The 22,304-nt window shown below is 38.5% G+C and overlaps 1 protein-coding gene across 3 annotated transcripts in view; it reads left to right on the top strand.

Moving 5' to 3' along the window:
- Positions 1-22,304, top strand: part of ERCC6L2 (ERCC excision repair 6 like 2) — a 156,570-nt gene that overhangs the window by 63,127 nt on the left and 71,139 nt on the right. For all 3 annotated transcript variants that reach the window (XM_005895844.3, XM_070375321.1, XM_070375322.1), the window contains one exon: positions 20,187-20,282. In XM_005895844.3, the coding sequence (XP_005895906.1) occupies positions 20,187-20,282 (96 nt within the window). The remainder of the gene's footprint in view (positions 1-20,186; positions 20,283-22,304) is intronic.

Here is a 22,304-nt window from a genome sequence, read left to right as displayed (position 1 = left end):
TATATGAAAGAAAAAAAACTCACTAATAAAGACAAATATATAGTAAAGGTAGCAGTTCAAACCCGTAAAAAGGGGTAGAATGAAGATTAAAAGACAGAAGTTGCAGAACTATCTTCAATATTTAAAATGAAAAAGAATCTGAAAAACAATATAACTGAATCACTTTACTATACATCAGAAACTAACACAACATTCTGAATCAAATATGCTTCGATTTTTTTGAAAAGGAAAAGTTGTAAAAATAACTACAACTGCATTAAGTAGTTACGTGATACAAAAAATAGAAAGATATAAAATATGGTATTCAGAACATAAAACATGGGGTGGGGGAGTAAAAATGTAGTGCTTAAAAGCATTCGAACTTAAGCAACTGTCATTTAAAAACAGATTTATATAATGTGTGTGTATATACATATATAAAATTGTGTATATAAATGTATATGTAAGTATACATATATGTATGTGTGTATATATTGAGCTGGACTATAAATAAGGCAGAATGCCAAAGAATTGATGCCTTTGAATTATGGTATAGGAGAAGACTCCTGAAAGTCCCATGGACAGCAAAGAGATCAAACTGGTCAATCTTAAGGGAAATCAACCCAGAATACTCATTGGAAAGACTGATGCTGAAGCTGAAGCTCCAGTATTTTGGTCATCTCATGCAAACAGCTGACTCAGATTGGAAAAGTCCCTGATGCTGGAAAAGATTGAGGGCAAAAGGAGAAGAGGGCATCTGAGGATGAGATGGCTGGATAGCATCACCAATGCAATGGATATGAACTTGGGCAAATTTTGAGAGATGGTATGGGACAGAGCGGTGGTGTGCTGTAGTCCGTGGAGTCTCAAAGATTCAGTCAAGACTGGGTGACTGAAAAACAAAAACAGCATGTGTGTGTGTGTGTGTATATATGTATATGTGTATGTATATATACATATGTATATATACACACACATGTCAGTATATATGAACCTCATGGTAATCATAAACCAAAAATTTGCAATAGATACAGAAAAATAAAAGGGAAAGGAACCCAAACATAATACTAAAGAAAGTTATCATACCACAAGGGAAGAGACTAAAAGAAGAGCAAAAAAGTATTACAAAAGCAAGCAAACAGTTAACAAAATGTCAGTGTCAGTAAGTATACACCTATAGTAGTATTAAACAATCTTTGAACCATCTGACAGTTGCACTCATCTCCCATGCTATGCTAGTAAGGCCCTAATTTAACACTTTCATGGTAGCATTACGTGAGCCAAGAACTTCCAGATGTTCAAGCTGGGTTTTGAAAAGGCAGAAGAGCCAGATATCAGGTTGCCAACATTCGCTGGATCATGGAGAAAGCAAGCGAATATCAGGAAAATATCTACCTCTGTTTCATTGACTGGGCTAAAGCCTTTGACTATGTGGATCATAACAAACTGTTAAAAGTTCTTAAAGAGGTGGGAGTACCAGACCATCTTACCTCTCTCTTGAGAAACCTGTATGTGGGTCAGGAAGCAACAGTTAGAACCCTGTAGGGAACAATTGGTTCAGGATTGAGAAAGGAATACCACAGGGCTGTCTGCTGTCACCCTGTTTATTTAAACTATAAACTGAGCACACCATGAGAAATACCTGACTGGATGAGTTAAGCTAGAATCAAGATAGGCAGGAGACATCAACAACCTCAGATATGCCGATGATATCACACTAATGGCAGAAAGTGAAGAGGAACTAAAGAGCCTCTTGAGGAGAGTGAAGGTGGAGAGTGAAAAATCTGGCTTAAAACTAATTATTAAAAAAGCTAAGATCATGGTATCTGGCTCCATTACTTCATGGCAAATAGAAGGGAAAAGGTGGAAGCAGTGACAGATTTCCTCTTCTTGGTCTCTAAAATCACTGCAGATGGTGACGCAGCCATGAAATCAGAAGACAATTGCTTCTTTTCAGGAAAGCTATGACAAACCTAGACAGTGTGTTGAAAAGCAGAGACATTACTCAGCTGACAAAAGTCCCTATAGTCAAGTCTATGGTCTTCCCAGTGGTCACATACACTTGTAAGAACTGGACCAAAAAGGCAGAATGCCAAAGAATTGATGCCTTTGAACTGTGGTGCCAGAGAAGACTCCTGAGAGTCCCTTGGACAACAAAGAGATCAAACCAGTCAATCTTAAAGGAAATCAACCCCGAATACTCATTGGAAGGGCTGATGCTGAAGTTGATGCTGCAGTATTTTGGTCACCTGATGCTAATAGCTCGCTCATTGGAAAAGTCCCTGATGCTGGGAAAGATTGAGGGCAGAAGGAGAAGAGGGTGTCAGAGGATAGGATGGCTGGATGGCATCAACAATGCAATGGACAGAAACTTGGGCAAACTTCGGGAGATAGTGAGGGACAGGGAAGTCTGGCATGCTGCAATCCATGGGTTCACAAAGAGTCAGACACAGCTGGGCAACTGAACAGCAGCATACACCTATCAATAAAATCAGAGATAAAAGAGACGTTACAACCAATATCACAGAAATACAAACACTCATAAGAAACTGCTGTAGACAATTATGTGCCAACAGATTGGACAACCTGGAAAAAAATGTGTAAATTCCTAGAAACATACAGTCTTCAAAGACTGAATCAGGAAGAAATAAAATATCTGAACTGACTGATTGCTATAATGAAATTGAATCAGTAGTCAAAAAACTCTTAACAAACAAAAGTCCAGAATCAGATGGCTTCACAGAGGAATTCTATCAAGTATTTAAAGAACCAGTTGGGATTTTCCTGGATGTCCAGTGGTTAGGACTTCATGCTTCCACCACAGGGGGCCCAGGTTTGATCTCTGGTTGGGGAACTAAGATCCCATAAGTCAAGTGGCTTGGCCAAACAAAGAACAAATAATCCCTAGTCTTGTCCAACTATTCCAAAAATATTGAAGCAAAAGAAACACTTTCAAACTCATTTTACAAGGCCAGCATTAACCCTGATACCAAAACCAGACAAAGGTATCACACAAAAAAGAAAATCACAAGGCAGTGATACCTGATGAGATCTAAAAATCTTCAACAAATATTAGCACATGGAATTCAATAATAGTTGAAAGGATTAAACACCATGATGAAGTAAGATTTATCCCAGGGATGCAAGTAGGAGTCAATACCCACAAATCAATCAATGCGATAGATCACATTAACACATTGAAGAAGAAAAATCGTATGATCAACTCAATAGATGCAGAAAAAGATTTTGACAAAATTCAATGTCTGTTTATCATAAAAACCTTCAATAAAGTGGTTATAGAGGGAATGTAACATAATAAAGGCCATATATGAAAAACCAACAGCCAATAATATACTCAGTGATAAAAAGCTTAAAACTTTTCCTCTAAGGTTAGGAACAAAACAAGGACACCCACTCTTACCAGTTGTATTCAACATGGTGCAGTGATTCCTGGCCACAGTAATCGGGTAAGAAAAATAAATAAAAGGCATCCAAATAGGAACAGAAGAAGCAAAACTGTCGCTATTTGCAGATATCATGATTCTATATATAGAAAACCCTGAAGAGACTACCAGAAAACTGTAAGAACTAATAAATGAATTCAGTAAAGTTGCAGAATGCTTCCCTGGTGGCTCAGAGGTAAAGAATCTGCCTGCCAAGCAGGAGATGCAGGTTGGATCCCTGGGTTGAGAAAATCCCCTGAGGGAGGAAATAGCAACCCACTCCAGTATTCTTGCCTGGAAAATCCCATGCACAGAGGAGCCCGGTGAGCTTACAGTCCATGGGGCTGCAAAGAGTTGGACATGACTTAGAAACTAAACAACAACAACAAGGTTGCAGGAGACAGTATTATCACACAGAAGTCTGCTGCATTTCTATACACAAATAATGTGCTACCAGAGAAATTAAGTAAACAATTTCTTTTACAACTACATCAGAAAGAATAAAATAGTTGCTGCTGCTGCTGCTGCTAAGTCATTTCAGTCGTGTCCGACTCTGTGCGACCCCATAGACAGCAGCCCACTAGGCTCCCCCGTCCCTGGGATTCTCCAGGCAAGAACACTGGAGTGGGTTGCCATTTCTGTCTCCAATGCAGGAAAGTGAAAAGTGGAACTGAAGTTGCTCAGTCGTGTCCAACTCTTAGCGACCCCATGGACTGCAGCCCACCAGGCTCCTCCGTCCATGGGATTTTCCAGGCAAGAGTACTGGAGTGGGTTGCCATTGCCTTCTCCGGGGTACAATGGTTAGAAATAATTTAACCAAGGAGGTAAATCACATATTCACTGAAAACTATAACACAAATAGAAATTGAACACTAATAAATGGAAAAGTACACCACACTAATGAAAGAATTAAGATTGTTAAAATGTCCGTATAGCCCAAAGTAATCTTCATGTTCAGTACAATCACTGTCAAAATACCCATTGCATTTTTCACAGAACAGATAGTCCCAAAATTTGTATGGAACCACAGAAGACCCCAGATAGCCAAAGAGAGCTTGAGAATGTACAAGGCTAGAGTTCGTCTTGCTTCCTGATTTCAGAATCAAATTTGTGTGGTATACAAAGCCATAATAGTCAAAAAGTATGGTACTGGTACGAAACCAGACACATGGATCAGTGGAATAGAATACAGAGCCCATAAATAAACCCACATTTATATGGTCAACTAATCTATCATAAAGCAGCCAGAATATTCAGATCAGATCAGTCACTCAGTCGTTTCTGACTCTTTGCGACCCCATGAATCGCAGCACGCCAGGCCTCCCTGTCCATCACCAACTCCCGGAGTTCACTCAGACTCACGTCCATCGAGTCAGTGATGCCATCCAGCCATCTCATCCTCTGTCATCCCCTTCTCCCCTTGCCCCCAATCCCTCCCAGCATCAGAGTCTTTTCCAATGAGTCAACTCTTCGCATGAGGTGGCCAAAGTACTGGAGTTTCAGCTTTAGCATCATTCCTTCCAAAGAAATCCCAGGGCTGATCTCCTTCAGAATGGACTGGTTGGATCTCCTTGCAGTCCAAGGGACTCTCAAGAGTCTTCTCCAACACCACAGTTCAAAAGCATCAATTCTTTGGCACTCAGCCTTCTTCACAGTCCAACTCTCACATCCATACATGACCACAGAAAAAACCATAGCCTTGACTAGACGAACCTTTGTTGGCAAAGTTATGTCTCTGCTTTTGAATATGCTATCTATGTTGGTCATAACTTTCCTTCCAAGGAGTAAGTGTCTTTTAATTTCATGGCTGCAGTCACCATCTGTAGTGATTTTGGACCCCAGAAAAATAAACTCTTGACACTGTTTCCCCATCTATTTCCCATGAAGTGGTGGGACCAGATGCCATGATCTTTGTTTTCTGAATGTTGAGCTTTAAGCCAACTGTTTCACTCTCCACTTTCACTTTCATCAAGAGGCTTTTTAGTTCCTCTTCACTTTCTGCCATAAGGGTGGTGTCATCTGCATATCTGAGGTGATTGATATTTCTCCCGGCAATCTTGATTCCAGTTTGTGTTTCTTCCAGTCCAGCGTTTCTCATGATGTACTCTGCGTATAAGTTAAATAAACAGGGTGACAATATACAGCCTTGACGAACTCCCTTTACTATTTGGAACAGTCTGTTGTTCCATGTCCAGTTCTAACTTGCTTCCTGACCTGCATACAAATTTCTCAAGAGGCAGATCAGGTGGTCTGGTATTCCCATCTCTTTCAGAATTTTCCACAGTTTATTGTGATCCACACCGTCAAAGGCTTTGGCATAGTCAATAAAGCAGAAATAGATGCTTTTCTGGAACTCTCTTGCTTTTTCCATGATCCAGCAGATGTTGGCAATTTGATCTCTGGTTCCTCTGCCTTTTCTAAAACCAGCTTGAACATCAGGAAGTTCAAGGTTCACGTATTGCTGAAGCCTGGCTTGGAGAATTTTGAGCATTACTTTACTAGCGTGTGAGATGAGTGCAATTGTGCGGTAGTTTGAGCATTCTTTGGCATTGCCTTTCTTTGGGATTGGAATGAAAACTGACCTTTTCCAGTCCTGTGGCCACTGCTGAGTTTTCCAAATTTGCTGGCATATTGAGTGCAGCACTTTCACAGCATCATCTTTCAGGATTTGGAATAGCTCAACTGGAATTCCATCACCTCCACTAGCTTTGTTCGTAGTGATGCTTTCTAAGGCCCACTTGACTTCACATTCCAGGATGTCTGGCTCTAGGTGAGTGATCACACCATCGTGATTATCTGGGTTGTGAAGATATTTTTTGTACAATTCTTCTGTGTATTCTTGCCATCTCTTCTTAATATCTTTTGCTTCTGTTAGGTCCATACCATTTCTGTCCTTTATCGAGCCCATCTTTGCATGAAATGTTCCTTTGGTACCTCTGATTTTCTTGAAGAGATCTCTAGTCTTTCCCATTCTGTTGTTTTCCTCTATTTCTTTGCATTGATCGCTGAAGAAGGCTTTCTTATCTCTTCTTGCTGTTCTTTGGAACTCTGCATTCACGTGTTTATATCTTTCCTTTTCTCCTTGCTTTTCACTTCTCTTCTTTTCACAGCTATTTGTAAGGCCTCCCCAGACAGCCATTTTGGTTTTTTGCATTTCTTTTTCCATGGGGATGGTCTTGATCCCTGTCATTGGAACCTCATTCCATAGTTCATCAGGCACTCTATCTATCAGATCTAGGCCCTTAAATCTATTTCTCACTTCCACTGTATAATCAGAAGGGATTTGATTTAGGTCATACCTGAATAGTCTAGTGGTTTTCCCTACTTTCTTCAATTTAAGTCTGAGTTTGGCAATAAGGAGTTCATGATCTGAGCCACAGTCAGCTCCTGGTCTTGTTTTTGCTGACTGTATAGAGCTTCTCCATCTTTGGCTGCAAAGAATATAATCAATCTGATTTCGGTGTTGACCATCTGGTGAAGTCCATGTATAGAGTCTTTTCTTGTATTGTTGGAAGAGGGTGTTTGTTATGACCAGTGCATTTTCTTGGCAAAACTCTATTAGTCTTTGCCCTGCTTCATTGCGTATTCCAAGGCCAAATTTGCCTGTTACTCCAGGGTTTTCTTGACTTCCTACTTTTGCATTCCAGTCCCCTATAATGAAAAGGACATCTTTTTTGGGTGTTAGTTCTAAAAGGTCTTGTAGGTCTTCATAGAACCGTTCAACTTCAGCTTCTTCAGCATTACTGGTTAGGGCATAGACTTGGATTACTGTGATATTGAATGGTTTGCCTTGGAAACGAACAAGAGATCATTCTGTTGTTTTTGAGATTGCATCCAAGTACTGCATTTCGGACTCTCTTGTTGACCATGATGGCCACTCCGTTTCTTCTGAGGGACTCCTGCCCGCAGTAGTAGATATAATGGTCATCTGAGTTAAATTCACCCATTCCGGTCCATTTAGTTCACTGATTCCTAGAATGTCGACATTCACTCTCGCCATCTCTTGTTTGACCACTTCCAATTTGCCTTGATTCATGGACCTGACATTCCAGGTTCCTATGCAATATTGCTCTTTACAGCATCGGACCTTGCTTCTATCACCAGTCACATCCACAGCTGGGTATTGTTTTTGCTTTGGCTCCATCCCTTCATTCTTTCTGGAGTTATTTCTCCACTGATCTCCCGTAGCATATTGGGCACCTACTGACCTGGGGAGTTTCTCTTTCAATATCCTATCATTTTGCCTTTTCATACTTTTCATGGAGTTCTCAAGGCAAGAATACTGAAGTGGTTTGCCATTCCCTTCTCCAGTGGGCTACATTCTGTCAGATCTCTCCACCATGACCCGCTGATCTTGGGTTGCCCCACGGGCATGGCTTAGTTTCATTGAGTTAGACAAGGCTGTGGTCCTAGTGTGATTAGACTGACTAGTTTTCTGTGAGTATGGTTTCAGTGTGTTTGCCCTCTGATGCCCTCTTGCAACACCTACCGTCTTACTTGGGTTTCTCTTACCTTGGGCGTGGGGTATCTCTTCACGGCTGCTCCAGCAAAGCACAGCCAGTGCTCCTTACCTTGGACGAGGGGTATCTCCTCATCGCCGCCCTTCCTGACCTTCAACGTGAGATAGCTCCTCTAGGCCCTCCTGCGCCCGCACAGCCGTGGCTCCTTGGACGTGGGGTTGGTCCTCCTGGCCATCGCCCTTGGCCTCGGGCGTGGGGTTGCTCCTCCCGGCCGCCGCCCCTGGCCTTGGGCGTGGGGGCGTGGGGTAGCTCCTCCCACCCACTGCCCCTGGCCTCGGACGCGGGGTAACTCCTCTCATCACCGCTCCTGACCTCGGACGCTGGAAAAAGTCTTTTCAATAAGTGATGTTGGCAAAATTGGACAGATAGATGTAAGAGAGTGAAAGTAGACTCTCTTCTAATGCCAGATACAAAAATAAATGCAATGTGGATTAAACATTTAATGTTAGACCTAAAACCATAAAACTCCTAGAAGAAAATATAAGCAGTGAGCTCTTTGGCATTGATCTTTGTAATGTTTTTGAATCTTTCTGGGCAAGAACAGTAAGAACAAAAATAAACATGTAACTACATCAAACTAAAGAGCTTTGGCACAGTGGAGAAAACTATCAACAAAAGAAAAAGACAGCCTACTGAATGGGAGAAGGTACTGTAAATGGTATGTTCAATAAGGGGTTAATATCCAAAATATATAAGGAAATCATAAAACTCAATATAAAAAAGCCAAATAACCTTAAGAAATCAGCAGAGGTCCCAAATAGATATATTTCCAAAGAAGACATACAGATGGCCAACAGGCCCATGATGAGGTGCTCAACATGACTAATCATCAGGGAAATGCAGATCAAACCAGAAAGATAGCACCTCACACCTGTCAGGGTAACTTTTACCAAAAAAACAAAACAGATAACAGGTGGTGTTGAGGATATGGGGAAAAGGCAACCATTCTGCACTGTTGGTGGGAATCTAAGCTAATACAGTCACTATGAAAACCAGTATGGAGGTTCCTCAAAAAATTAAAAGTACAACTGTCATACAATCTAGCAATTTCACTTTTGGTCATTTATCTGAAGAAAATGAAAAACACTAATTTGAATAGATACATGTATGTTCACTGCAGCAGTATATATGATAACTATGACACAGAAGCAACCTAAGTGTCTATTGATAAATGGATAATGATTATACACACATACATAGATATATATACTTTATGTATATATAGATATATATGTATACAATGGAATGTTACTTAGCCATAAAAAGGATGAAATCTTGCCCTTTGTGACAACATGGGTGAATCTACAGTGTATAATCTAAGTGAAGTAAATCTAAGTGAGAAAGACAAGTACTATATGATTTCACTTACATATAATATCTAAAAAATAAAAGGACAAACATAGCAAAACAGACTCAGATACAGAGAACAGGCTAGTGGTTGCCCAAAGGGAAGGAGTAGGGAGAAGGGGTTAAAAGGTACAGGGGATTGAGAGGGTCAAAATAAAGAAGTCATGTGGATACAGTGTACAGCATAGGAATATACTCAAATTTTTAAAAAGGTCTTCCATATATTTTTCAAATCTAGCTGATCATTTATCTATATTTTTTGGTTTTTATGGTTTCTAGCTTTTATTTGTTTAGTAGTTTTAGTCATTTTTTAAAATATCTTTCTGAATGGCATTTTTACTCTATTTGACTTCTATTTTGGGGGGATGCTAATCCTTCTATTTGTTCTTCCCTCTGGCTCTTGCTTGTGGTAGACGGTTTCTTCACACATTTTGTAATTTTTTATTTTGAGCTTATCTTCAGTGGGGCTCTTTTTCCCTCTGTTCATCCTTAGGAGACTGGTTGTGGGAGTTCTCCATTACTGTGGTTTTACTTTGACTTCTCTGTTAGGTGTCCCACCCAGGGCACGAGAAGTTTTGGATTCCCGTTTTCCTGTGACTGAATTCAAAGAATGGTTTGTTACCTAAATCCTTACATTTGTTACGTAAAGAACTTTACAAAATATAATAAATACATTCATCAGCTGTATTTTTCAAAAGAGATATACTCAGTTTTTGTTTTGTTTTTCTCGTTTTGCAAAAATTTATATTTAATTTCCAGGTGTTGAAAAAAAAGACTTTCAAACTGGCTCAGTTCATCATTTTTGCCAGAATCCTAATTCTTCATTATCTTTTAGTTTATCAACAGCTTGGACTTTGTGTTATGTTAAAGGGAAATTTAGTTTTCTTTTACTCCCCCCTCCCCATTTTTCCAGAGAAGGCGATGGCACCCCACTCCAATACTCTTGCTTGGAAAATCCCATGGACGGAGGAGCCTGGTGGGCTGCAGTCCATGGGATCACAAAGAGTCGGACACGACTGAGCAACTTCACTTTCACTTTTCACTTTCATGCATTGGAGAAGGAAATGGCAACCCACTCCAGTGTTCTTGCCTGGAGAATCCCAGGGACGGCGGGGCCTGGTGGGCTGCCGTCTATGGGGTTGCACAGAGTCGGACACAACTGAAGCGACTTAGCAGCAGCCCCATTTTCCATGTAGTCTTTACTCTTTTATTTTTGTCTATTAATTAATTTTTAGCCTTAAATAATATACTTTAATCTTTGATTTTTAGTCCAGCAACTTTCTACAGTACCTTCTAAGTATTTGTAATATGTGGTATTAACATTAGCACACATCCACCGTTTCTTCTACTTCTGTCATCTGTCTGTATTGTTGCTAAGTTGCTTCAGTCGTGTCCGACTCTGTGTGACCCCAGAGACGGCAGCCCACCAGGCTCCCCCGTCCCTGGGATTCTCCAGGCAAGAACACTGGAGTGGGTTGCCATTTCCTTCTCCAATGCATGAAAGTGAAAAGTGAAAGTGAAGTCGCTCAGTCGTGTCCGACTCTTCACGACCCCATGGACTGCAGCCTACCAGGCTCCTCCATCCATGAGATTTTCCAGGCAAGAGTACTGGAGTGGGGTGCCATTGCCTTCTCCGTCTGTCTATATTATCTGTCAGCTATTTTAACAAATAACTTTGTATGCCAGAATATATAGAAAATAAATTTTATGTATTTTTGAATATCATAAAATGTCTTTTATGTGATCTCTCATGTAATTGCTTTGGCCAACTGTAGAGAATTTCTTTTTAGATCTCTGTAGGTATTCAGTTCACTTCAGTTGCTCAGTCATGTCCAACTCTTTGTGACCCCATGAACCACAGCACGCCAGGCCTCCCTGTCCATCACCACCTCCCAGAGTTCACCCAAACTCATGTCCATTGAGTCGGTGATGCCATCTAACCATCTCATCCTCTGTCGTCCCCTTCTCCTCCTGCCTTCAATCTTTCCCAACATCAGGGTCTTTTCAAATGAGTCAGCTCTTTACATCAGATGGTCAAAATACTGGAGTTTCAGCTTCAATATCAGTCCTTCCAATGAATATTCAGGACTGATTTCCTTTAGGATGGACTGGTTGGATCTCCTTGCAGTCCAAGGGACTCTCAAGAGTCTTCTCCAACACCACAGTTCAAAAGCATCAATTCTTAAGCGCTCAGCTTTCTTTATAGTCCAACTCTCACATCCATACATGACTACTGGAAAAACCATAGCCTTGACTGGACGGACCTGTGTTGACGAAGTAATGTTTCTGCTCTTTAATATGCTGTCTAGGTTGGTCATAACTTTCCTTCCAAGGAGTAAACGTCTTTTAATTTCGTGGCTGCAATCACCATCTGCAGTGATTTTGGAGCCCCCAAAAATAAAGTCTGACACTGTTTCCACAGTTTCCCCATCTATTTCCCATGAAGTGATGGGATCAGATGCCATGATCTTAGTTTTCTGAATGTTGAGCTTTAAGCCAACTTTTTCACTCTCCTCTTTCACTTTCATCAAGAGGCTCTTTGGTTCTTCAACATTGTTTTCTGGTATTTCGTATTTCTGAAATTTTGTCTAATACCAATCAACCAGTTGTAATCTGAAATTTCACAGTGATATCTGAGTCTTTTACAAATTAATTAAAAAATTAATTAATTTTTTTTGGTTGTGCTGGGTCTTTTGGTTGCTGCATGGGCCTTCTCTAGTTGCAGCATGAGGAGCTACTCTTCATTGTGGTACATGGGCTTCTCATTGCAGTGGCTTCTTTTGTTGCGGAGCACAAACTCTAGGCACATGGGCTCTGTAGTTGCAGTGTGCAGACCCCAGGATGCACAGGCTTCAGAGCTGTGGAGTGTGGCTCAGTAGTTGTGATGCATGGGCTTAGTTGCTCTGCAGCACGTGAAATCTTCCCGGACGAGGGATGGAACCCATGTCCCCTGCATTGACAGGCAGATTCTTACCTACTGTACCACCAGGGAAGTCTGATATTTGAGTCTTGATGTGAGTTTTTGTTCATTTATTTTGCTGGGTGTAATCTGAAGGCTTGTATTTCTGAACTCTGGAAAATTCTCTTTGATTATTTCTTTGACAGTGGCTTCTCTTCAGTTTTTTCTAGTGTCTCTCCTGGTCACTAAGTTATCTGATTTTAGTGTTCCTACAATGATTCTTTTTTGGGGGAGGACAGAGTTGCACTGCATAGCTTGCAGAATCTTAGTTCCCCAACCAGGGATAAACACAGGCCCTTAGCAGTGAAAGATCAGAGTCCTAACCACTGGACCACCAGGGAATTCCCCTAGAATGATTCTTTAAACCTGTGAACTTTGATCTCTTACTTTGTGTTTTTATCTTTCTTGGCTCTATGTCTGAAAAAAAAAAATGGCATTTTCCAATCTTATTATTTTATTTTAAATAACTAATTTTTTGTCTTTTAAATTATGTATTTATTTTTTTGAACTCTCATTCTGTGAATCTTTATTCTGGAATGTCAATACCTTAAAGCTTAGCTTTCCATAATCATCTCATTCAGTTCATCAGAGGAGAGTTTTCTGGCGTTTTTCCTTGGGTTGGAATTTTTATTGGAATCACTGAATTTATAAACAACTTTGTAGAAAAATGACATATTAACACTTTTGAACCTTCCTATCTATGAGCATGGTATTGGTTAAATATATTTAGGCTTCTCAGTAAAAGAATAGTTTATTCGACCTTTTAAAATAAATATTTGTTTGGCTGTGTCAGGTCTTTGTTGTGGCATGCAGTATCTTCGATCTTCATTATGGCATGCAGGATTTTTATAATAGTTAATACATAACAATAAAATTTAATTCATTGATGGCATTTTTTGTGTAACATTAAGATACGATTAAATATAATTTTTATATATTTTTTATACAAAATAGAATGTGAAAGACCTAAGGAATGAATAGCCTGCATGTTGATTATTTGTCTTAATACCATTTCTCAGGTTGAAAAGAGCTGTATTCTTTTTGTATTTTATTGCCTAAGGACTAAGCTTTTGCGCTTAGCCATATGAGAGGAGTGACAGGTGTGAAAAGTTTGCAGTTCTGAATTGTATTATCATCAAATAGAGAATCATCTTGTCTCTAGAGATAGAGTTTAGAGGTTATTTTTTTTTTTTAAAGAAATATTGCCTCTGAATTAACTTGGACAGTCTTCAAAGTATCTTTGAAGATTGTTACCTCAACTAGTGGTAACCTTCCTGTGGCTTATTTAGGACATCGGAGGTAAATTCATGTCACAACTTGCTGAACAGTTGACTAGACTTATTTTTGGTGTTAAGTGTTAGAAAATATTTCTTACTCTCCAATTTTATTTTAATCATAACTAGTTGATTTTTCACACAATAGTCTAATTATGTAATCTTATGAACCTTGATTTTTCAAAAATTTCCCCATCACGATAGTAGACAGGTAAACTTCTGACTTTTCTTCTAGTTATTTGTTATCTAAATCACCTACTCCCCTAATTTACTTATTTTTAGAATTTTTTCCAAACCTTACTGTTTATCTCACCTCATTCCTTTCTTTGAGTTTAAGTCTCCGTGATACCTTTTTGCTATTGCCTCTAATAAGTTATTTTCCAAAGGAGCTAATTCAATTTCTATTGAATATTGAACTTTAAGTCAGGATACCTGGGTTTGAATCCAGACACTAGCCACTTCAATGACTTTTAAGCAAGTAAATTAATATTCCTGATTCTCAATTTCCTCATCTGTAAAAATGAGAACAATAGCTCATAGAACTGTGTTGAGGATGAAAGTATAGGATAAATGAAAATTTCTAGCACCATTTCTGGCATATAATAGATGCTGTATAAATATTAATTTCTTTCTATTTTGATAGAAACTGCATAAGAGAAGACTGTTAACATTTTCTCTCCCTGGATGAATAGTATCTAGTATAAAGATTCCGAAAAGGGAGAAATAGCAAGAGAAAAACTTCAGTGAAAGGCTTTAAAAGTTGAGATTAGAAAAGCGTAGAATATAAAGAAAACTGATTTTATGCTTGGATTTTAAGTTTTACTTTTTAAAAATACAAAATTTATGATCATTATATAATAAAATAATTGCTAAATATAGGGTATTTAGACACAGAAAGTTCAAAATATGAGAGGATAACAGTATTTGGTAAAATCTAAAAAGCTGTGTAGGCAGCTGAAATCTTTAAATCAGTAGACAAACATTTTATTATTCAGTTTTGCTAGGTATATTTAGAAAAAAAAACTTTATAAATAACTTCATTCCAGAATGAATTATTTGTCTTCTGATATGTTTTGGCTGGTAGAAAAATGAATTTGTCAGATCCATTAAACAATTTCTTATTTTTAAAACTGTCAAAATATGCATATATCTTTTGTGGCTTCTTTTCACTGTATATTTTAACCAGAGGTCAAATTAAATGAAGACAGAACTTTGACTCTCCAAAAATTGAGAAGTTTTAAATAGAGGAGTGGCATACTTAGTTTTCTCTGCGTGTGTGCTCAGTAGCTCAGTCATGTCCGGCTGTTTGTGACCCCACGGACTGTAGCCCACTAGGCTCCTCTGTCCATGGGATTTTTCCAGGCAAGAATACTAGAGTGGGTTGTCATTTCTTCCTCCAGGGGATCTTCTTGATCCAGGGATCAAACCTGCATTTCCAGTGTCTCCTGCATTGTCAGGCAGATTCTTTAACACTAGGCCACCTGGAAAGCCTCTAGTTTTCTACATTCTGTATTTAAAATTATTTTATGTAATGTGGGAATGGATCTGAGGTCAAAGGTAAGGGAAGACTGGAGGCCACTGAAGTAATACATACAGGTATGATATCAACGTTTGAAATAGGGGAAGGGAAAATAGAAATGAAGAAGGGACTCTTGATTAAAAAAAAAAAATTTTTTTTTGAGGTAAATTTGATAGACTGGATATTGGTTGGCTTTTTTAGTTGTTTTATCTTGCTTCTAAGTCTGTTGGTGACAGATTCTATTAATTTTCCTTAGTCTGACAATATCATGATTTCCCTTTTATTCCTGAAGGGTGTTTTTACTGTATATAGAATTTTGTGTTGACAGTTCTTTTAGCACTTGAAAAATGTACTGCTTCCTCTGGCCACCTTGGTTTCTAATGAGAAATCTACTGTTATTTGAACTTATGTTCCCTTAAAAGTAATATGTTGATACGATTTCTCTCTGACTGCTTATAAGAGTTTGTCTTCTGTTTGCGGAAGTTTAATAACTTCAATATGCAGATGACACCACCCTTATGGCAGAAAGTGAAGAGGAACTAAAGAGCCTCTTGATGAAATTGAAAGAGGAGAGGGAAAAAGTTAGCTTAAAGCTCAACATTCAGAAAACGAAGATCATGGCATCTGGTCCCATCACTTCATGTGCAATAGATGGGGAAACAGTGGAAACAGTGTCAGACTTTATTTTTGGGGGCTCCAAAATCACTGCAGATGGTGATTGGAGCCATGAAATTAAAACATGCTTACTCCTTGGAAGGAAAATTATGACCAACCTAGATAGCATATTGAAAAGCAGAGACATTACTTTGCCAACAAAGGTCCGTCTAGTCAAGGCTATGGTTTTTCCTGTGGTCATGTATGGATGTGAGAGTTGGACTGTGAAGAAAGCTGAATGCCGAAGAATTGATGCTTTTGAACTGTGGGGTTGGAGAAGACTCTTGAGAGTCCTTTGGACTGCAAGGAAATCCAACCAGTCCATCCTAAAGGAGATCAGTCCTGGGTGTTCATTGGAAGGACTGATGCTAAAGCTGAAACTCCAATACTCTGGCCACTTCATGTGAAGAGTTGATTCATTGGAAAAGACCTGATGCTGGGAGGGATTGAGGGCAGGAGGAGAAGGGGACGATAGAGGATGGGATGGCTGGATGGCATCACTGACACAATGGACACGAGTCTGAGTGAACTCCGGGAGTTGGTTATGGACAGGGAGGCCTGGCATGCTGCAATTCATGGGGTCGCAGAGTCGGACACAACTGAGCGACTGAACTGAACTGAACTGAATTACACTATATCTAAACATAGTTTTCTTTGGGTTTATCATTTTGGAGTTCATGCAGTTTTTGCATTCTATAGGTTTATCTTTTTCCCCAAATTTGGGAAGTTTTCAGCTATATTTCTTTCAGTACCTTTTCATTCAGTGTCACTCTCTCTTTTCTCTTGATACAAGTATTAGCTGTTTTATGTCTGTCTCTCAGGCCTCTAAGACTTTTTTTTTTTTCCTGGGCATTTTCTTTCTGTTGTGTAGATTGGGCAAATAATATTGACCTGCTCCTATGTTTATTGATTCTGTTGTCTGTCATCCAACCAGCAAGTTTTGTTATTCAGTTATTTTTCAGTTCTAAAATTTTTTGTTTGGTATCCTCTCTTTCTTTGCTGAGACTTAATATTTTTAATTTGTTTCAAGCATATTTCAAGCATTTTTGAAGCATTTTTATTGTGGCTGCATTTAAATCCTTGTCAGATAATTCGAACATCTGATTCTTTGCAGTGTTATCCATGTTAATTGTCTTTTCTCATAGAAATTGAGATTTTCCTAGATATTGATAAGAGTAGTAATTTTTTATTGTATATTCGATGTTTTGAGTATTATGTTATGAGACTGTGTATCTTATGTATAACTTCTATTTTAGCCAGACACCATGCCAGACACATTAGGTAGAAATCCATGTCTCTTGCTTGGCCTATGTTGATATCCTGAGATTGAGGCACTTTATTGCTATTTCTGCATGGTTTTCCCCACACTACAGAGGGGACCTTGGTTATAGCTTGGCACAAGTCAAAAGTTCCAGCTCCTTTATCAGTCTTCCCAGACACCGCCTGAATGAGAATGAGAGGCACCTCTTTACTGTCAGGCAAAGATGGAAATTTAGTCTCCCCACTCAGTCTTGGATGACCAAGTTAGGGTTAGGGCTACAGATTTTTTTTTTTCTATTGTGTTTGCAATAATAGACTGGTTATTGTTTTCATTTTTCTGTCTTAAAACTCTATGCCTTTCCTGGTTCTTTGCCTAAAGGAAGAGGCTTTTCTTAGGTTTCTTTCTTTTTTTTTTTTTTTTTTGGTCTGTGACTGTTTGCTGGCTTCTCCCAGGGAACTTCCCAGGTGACTCAGACAGTAAAGAATCTGCCTGCAATGCAAGAGACCCAGGTTCGATCCCTGGGTTGAGATTTCCCTGGAGAAGGGCATGGAAACCCATTCTGGTATTCCAGTCTGGAATATATTAGGCAAAAATACAGCCAGGAAACTCACTGCCATGTCGTACCTCTTGTGGTCTGTAACCAATCTGTGTTCCCTCCAGCTTTCATAATCTTGTGTTTCATTTTATATGTAATGCCCAGGGTTTTCAGCTGCACTTAGAGGAATAAAGACAAGTACATTTTTTAAGTGTGTATATTTGTTTAGCTAGAGTATATTAGCAGTTTTTAAAAGTTATGTTAGGAAAATCCTAAATAATAGTATTTAAGTATCCAAAAAATGTAAAAACCAGCATAGCCTACTTAAATGAGCTCTAATGCTCAAATTTCTTAGAGATATTCTGTTACGCTTGTTGTTCAGTCACTAAGTCATATCCAACTCTTTGCAACCCCATGGACTGCAGCACGCCAGGCTCTCCTGTCCTTCACTGTCTCCCAGAGTTTGCTAAGATGCATGTGCATTGAGTCAGTGATGGTCTCTAAACATCTCATCCTCTGCTTCCCCCTTCTTTTGCCTTCAATCTTTCCCAGAATCAGGATCTTTTCCAGTGAGTCATCTCTTTGCATCAGGTGGCCAAAGTATTGGCGCTTCTACTTCAGAATCAGTCCTTCCAATGAATATTCAGGGTTGATTTCCTTTAGGATTGACTGATCAGATCTTATAGTCCAAGGACTCTCAAGAGTCTTCTCAGTGCCACAATTCGAAAGCATCAGTTCTTTGGTGCTCAGCCTTCTTTATGCTCCAGCTCTCATATCCGTACATGACTACTGGAAAAACTATAGCTTTGACTATACGGACCTTTGCTGGCAAAGTGATTTTGTTGCTTTTTAATATACTGTCTGGGTCTGTTATAGCTTTCCTTCCAAGGAGCAAGCGTCTTCTAATTTCATGGTTGCAGTCACTGGCCGTAGTGATTTTGGAGCCCAAGAAAAGAAACTTTGTCACTGCTTCCACTTTTTCCCCTTCTGTTTGCTATATAGTGATGGGACCATATGCTGTGATCTTAGTATTTGAATGATGAGTTTTAAGCCAGATTTTTCACTCTCCTCTTTCACCCTCAAAAAAAGGCTCTTTAGTTCCGCTTCACTTTATGCCATTAGAGTGGTATCATCTGCATATGTGAGGTTGTTGATGTTTCTCCTGGCAGTCTTGATTCCACCTTGAGCTTCATCCAGCCCAGCATTTCATATGAGGTGATCTGCATAGAAGTTAAGTAAGCAGGGTGAGAATACAGAGCTTTGTCATACTCCTTTCCCAGTCTTGAACCAGTCCGTTGTTCCATGGCTGGTTCTAACTGTTCCTTCTTGACCTGCATACAGGTTTCTCAGGAGATAGGTAAGGTGGTCTGGTATTCCCATCTCTAAGAATTTCCATTGTTTGCTGTGATCCACACAGTCAAAGGCTTTAGCATAGTCACTGAAGCACAGATTGATGTTTTTCTGGATTTCCCTTACTTTCTCTATGATCCAACAAATGTTAGCAATTTGGTCTCTGGTTCCTCTGCCTTTTCTAAACCCAGCTTGTACATCCAGAAGTTCTCAGTTCATGTACTGCTGAAGCCTAGCTTGTAGGATTTTAAGCATAAGCTTGCTTTTCTGGATTTCCCTTACTTTCTCTATGATCCAACAAATGTTAGCAATTTGGTCTCTGGTTCCTCTCCCTTTTCTAAACCCAGCTTGTACATCTGGAAGTTCTCAGTTCATGTACTGCTGAAGCCTAGCTTGTAGGATTTTGAGCATAAGCTTGCTAGCATGTGAACTGAGTGCAGTTATATGGTAGTTTGAACATTCGTTGGCATTGCCCTTCTTTGAGATTGAAATGAAACCTGACCTTTTCCAGTCCTGTGGGCCCTGCTGAGTATTCCAAATTTGCTAACATATTGAGTGTAGCATTTTAACACCATCATCTTTTAGGATTTGAAATAGCTCAGCTATAATTCCATTACCTCCACTAGCTTTGTTCTTAGTAATGCTTCCTAAGGCCCACTGGACTTCACACTCCAGGATGTCTGGCTCTAGGTGAGTGACCATACCTTCATGGTTTTCTGGGTCATTAAGATCTTTTTTGTGTAGTTCTCTGTGTTCTTGCCACCTCTTCTTAATCTCTTCTGAAATAATAAGTCAGGTCCTTACTATTTCTGTCCTTTATCCTGTCCATTCTTACATGAAATGTACCCTTGGTATCTCCAGTTTTCTTGAAGAGATCTCTAATCTTTCTCATTCTTTGTTTTCTTCTATTTGTTTGCATTGTCCATTTGAGAAGGCCTTCTTATCTCTCCTTGCTCTTCTCTGGAACTCTGCATTCACTTGAGTGTATCTTTCCCTTTCTCCTTTGCCTTTCCCTTCTTTTCTCATCTATTTGTAAAGCCTCCTCAGACAACCATTTTGCCTTCTTGTATTACTTTTTCTTTGGGATGGTTTTGATCACTGCCTCCTATACAATGTTATGATCCTCTGTCCATAGTCCTTCAGGAGTATTCTAGAGTGGTACCAAAAAAAAAAAAAAAAAAAAATGTTCCATAGTAATTTTCCTTGTGGCATATTTGTGTTTTAATTACCTTTCTTTTATAATGTAATACTGTATTTATTTTGTTATAGAAACCTGGCATCATTGAGTTACAGAGCAAAATTTATTTTTACTGTTTTATTGTGCTATTTTTTTAATTTACTCCAGGGCTGGTGGACTAGGCCTTAATTTTGTTGGTGCCAATGTGGTTGTATTATTTGATCCTACGTGGAATCCAGCCAATGATCTTCAAGCAATTGACAGGTAATGGTGACAAAATTTGATGTGACCTGTAAATGCTTTAATCTAAAAATGCTTCTGAAATTTTTAGGTTGCCTATAATGTGACTGTGATTAGAAGATAAGGAAAACATTGTAAAATTTTTTTTAATTTTTATTTAAGATAACCCTGAACTTTTAAATCCAAATGGCAGGCTGTTAGTCATTTATTTCCCCTCCATCTCAAAATCTCATTATTGTGACAAGATTAATTTAGAAGAGAGACTAAATCCCTATTCCTGGAGGAAAGTCGAAAAGGCCACTACTAGTAGATCAGAAGTTTTAAGAAACTCATGAAAGGATTTTTATGATGAAGGGACCAGCAGAGAAAAGCCACAATCCAGAGTCAACAGGAGAGCATAGAGAATTTTCAAGCATGGGATCAGCAACTTCAGGACATGAGAGTAGACCAGAGTACATCATTCCAGGAAATTAATGTGCTGACTCTAAAACAGATTCCTGTCCCATACTTTGTACATAAAGAGGGATTGACATGTGCTCCTTGATCAAAACTGAAAAAATCATTTCATAAATTTTATAAGTAAGTGGAAATCAGACTGGCAAAATATTCTTACAGTGGTTGTTTGCACCAGATCATAAAGCATGGAAACCCAGCTTTCTTAAACAGTCCATTTCATCATTGTCTGAAGGTTTTCTGAATACAATTCTTTTACCTCCTTAGTTAAATCTATTTTAGATATTTTATTCTTTTTGATACAATTGTAAATGGGATTTTATTATTTCTCTAATAGAGCATTGTTAATGTATAGAATGCAACAGACTTCTGTATATTAATTTTGTATTCTGCAGCTTTACCAGATTCATTGATGAGCTCTCATATTTTTTTTTTCTTGCATCTTTAGGATTTTCTGTATATAGTGTCATCATCTAGAAACACTGAGCTTTACTTCTTCCCCTTTAGCTTGGGTATGAGAATATTGTTAGCTGTGGGCTTATCATATATGGCCTTTTTTATGTTGGGGCATGTTCCCTCTAGTTTCAGTTTATTGAGTTTTTTTTTATCATAAATGGATATTAAATTTTATTGAAAGCTTTTTCCACATTTATTAAGATAATATAAAAAAAAAAAGATAATATAATTTTTATTCTTCTGTATGTTAACATGGTATATCACATCAATTGATTTGCAGATATTGAATCCCTTGCATCTCTGGGATAAATCTCACTTGATCATGACATATGATCCTTTTAACGTGTTGTTGAATTCAGTTTGCTACATTTTGTTAAGGATTTTTGCTTCTGTGTTCATCAGTGATATTACCTGTGATTTTTATATCTTTTTCTGGTTTTGGTATTAGGGCTATGCTGACCTCATAGAATGAGTTCAAAATGAAAGTAGTTTGAGAAAGATGGTGTTAACTCTTCTCTGAATGTTGAATTCATCTGTGAAGCTGTCTGGTCCTAGACTTCTTTGTTGTTGGTAGTTTTTTGATTACCAATTCAATATTGTTACTACTAATTAGTCTGTTCAAATTTTCTATTTGTTCATGGTTCAGTCTTGAGATTCGTTTCTACTAATTTGTTTATTTATTAGCTATTCACTTTATTGGTGTATAATTGTGAGTAATCTTTTATGATCCTTTGTATTTCTGTGATGTCAGTTGTGACTTTTCCATTTTCATTTCTGATTTTATTGATTTTAGTTTTCTCTCTTTTTTTCCTTGAAGAATCTGGCTAAATCAATTCTTGTTACCTTTTGAAGAACCAGCTCCTAGTTTCATTGATCTGTTCAAATTTTTTAGTCTCTGTGTCATTTATTTCTGCTCTGATGTTCATTTCTTTCCTTCACTAACTTTCAGTTTTGTTCTTTCTCTAGTTCCTTGAGGTGTAAGTTAAGTTTAGTTTGTTCATTTGGGTTTTTTCCTCGTTTCCCTTGTTTCTTGAGGGAGGCTTGTAATGGTATAAGCCATGAAACTGCTCTTACTGAGTCCCATACATTTTGGATCATTGTGTTTCCATTTTCATTTGTCTGCAGGTATATTTTTAT

The sequence above is a fragment of the Bos mutus genome, chromosome 8 (genome assembly GCF_027580195.1).
Source record: "Bos mutus isolate GX-2022 chromosome 8, NWIPB_WYAK_1.1, whole genome shotgun sequence".
In the NCBI taxonomy this organism is placed as follows: Eukaryota; Metazoa; Chordata; class Mammalia; order Artiodactyla; family Bovidae; genus Bos; species Bos mutus.
Note: the sequence above shows the minus strand (reverse complement) of the source record. Positions and strands in the feature narration are given on the sequence as shown.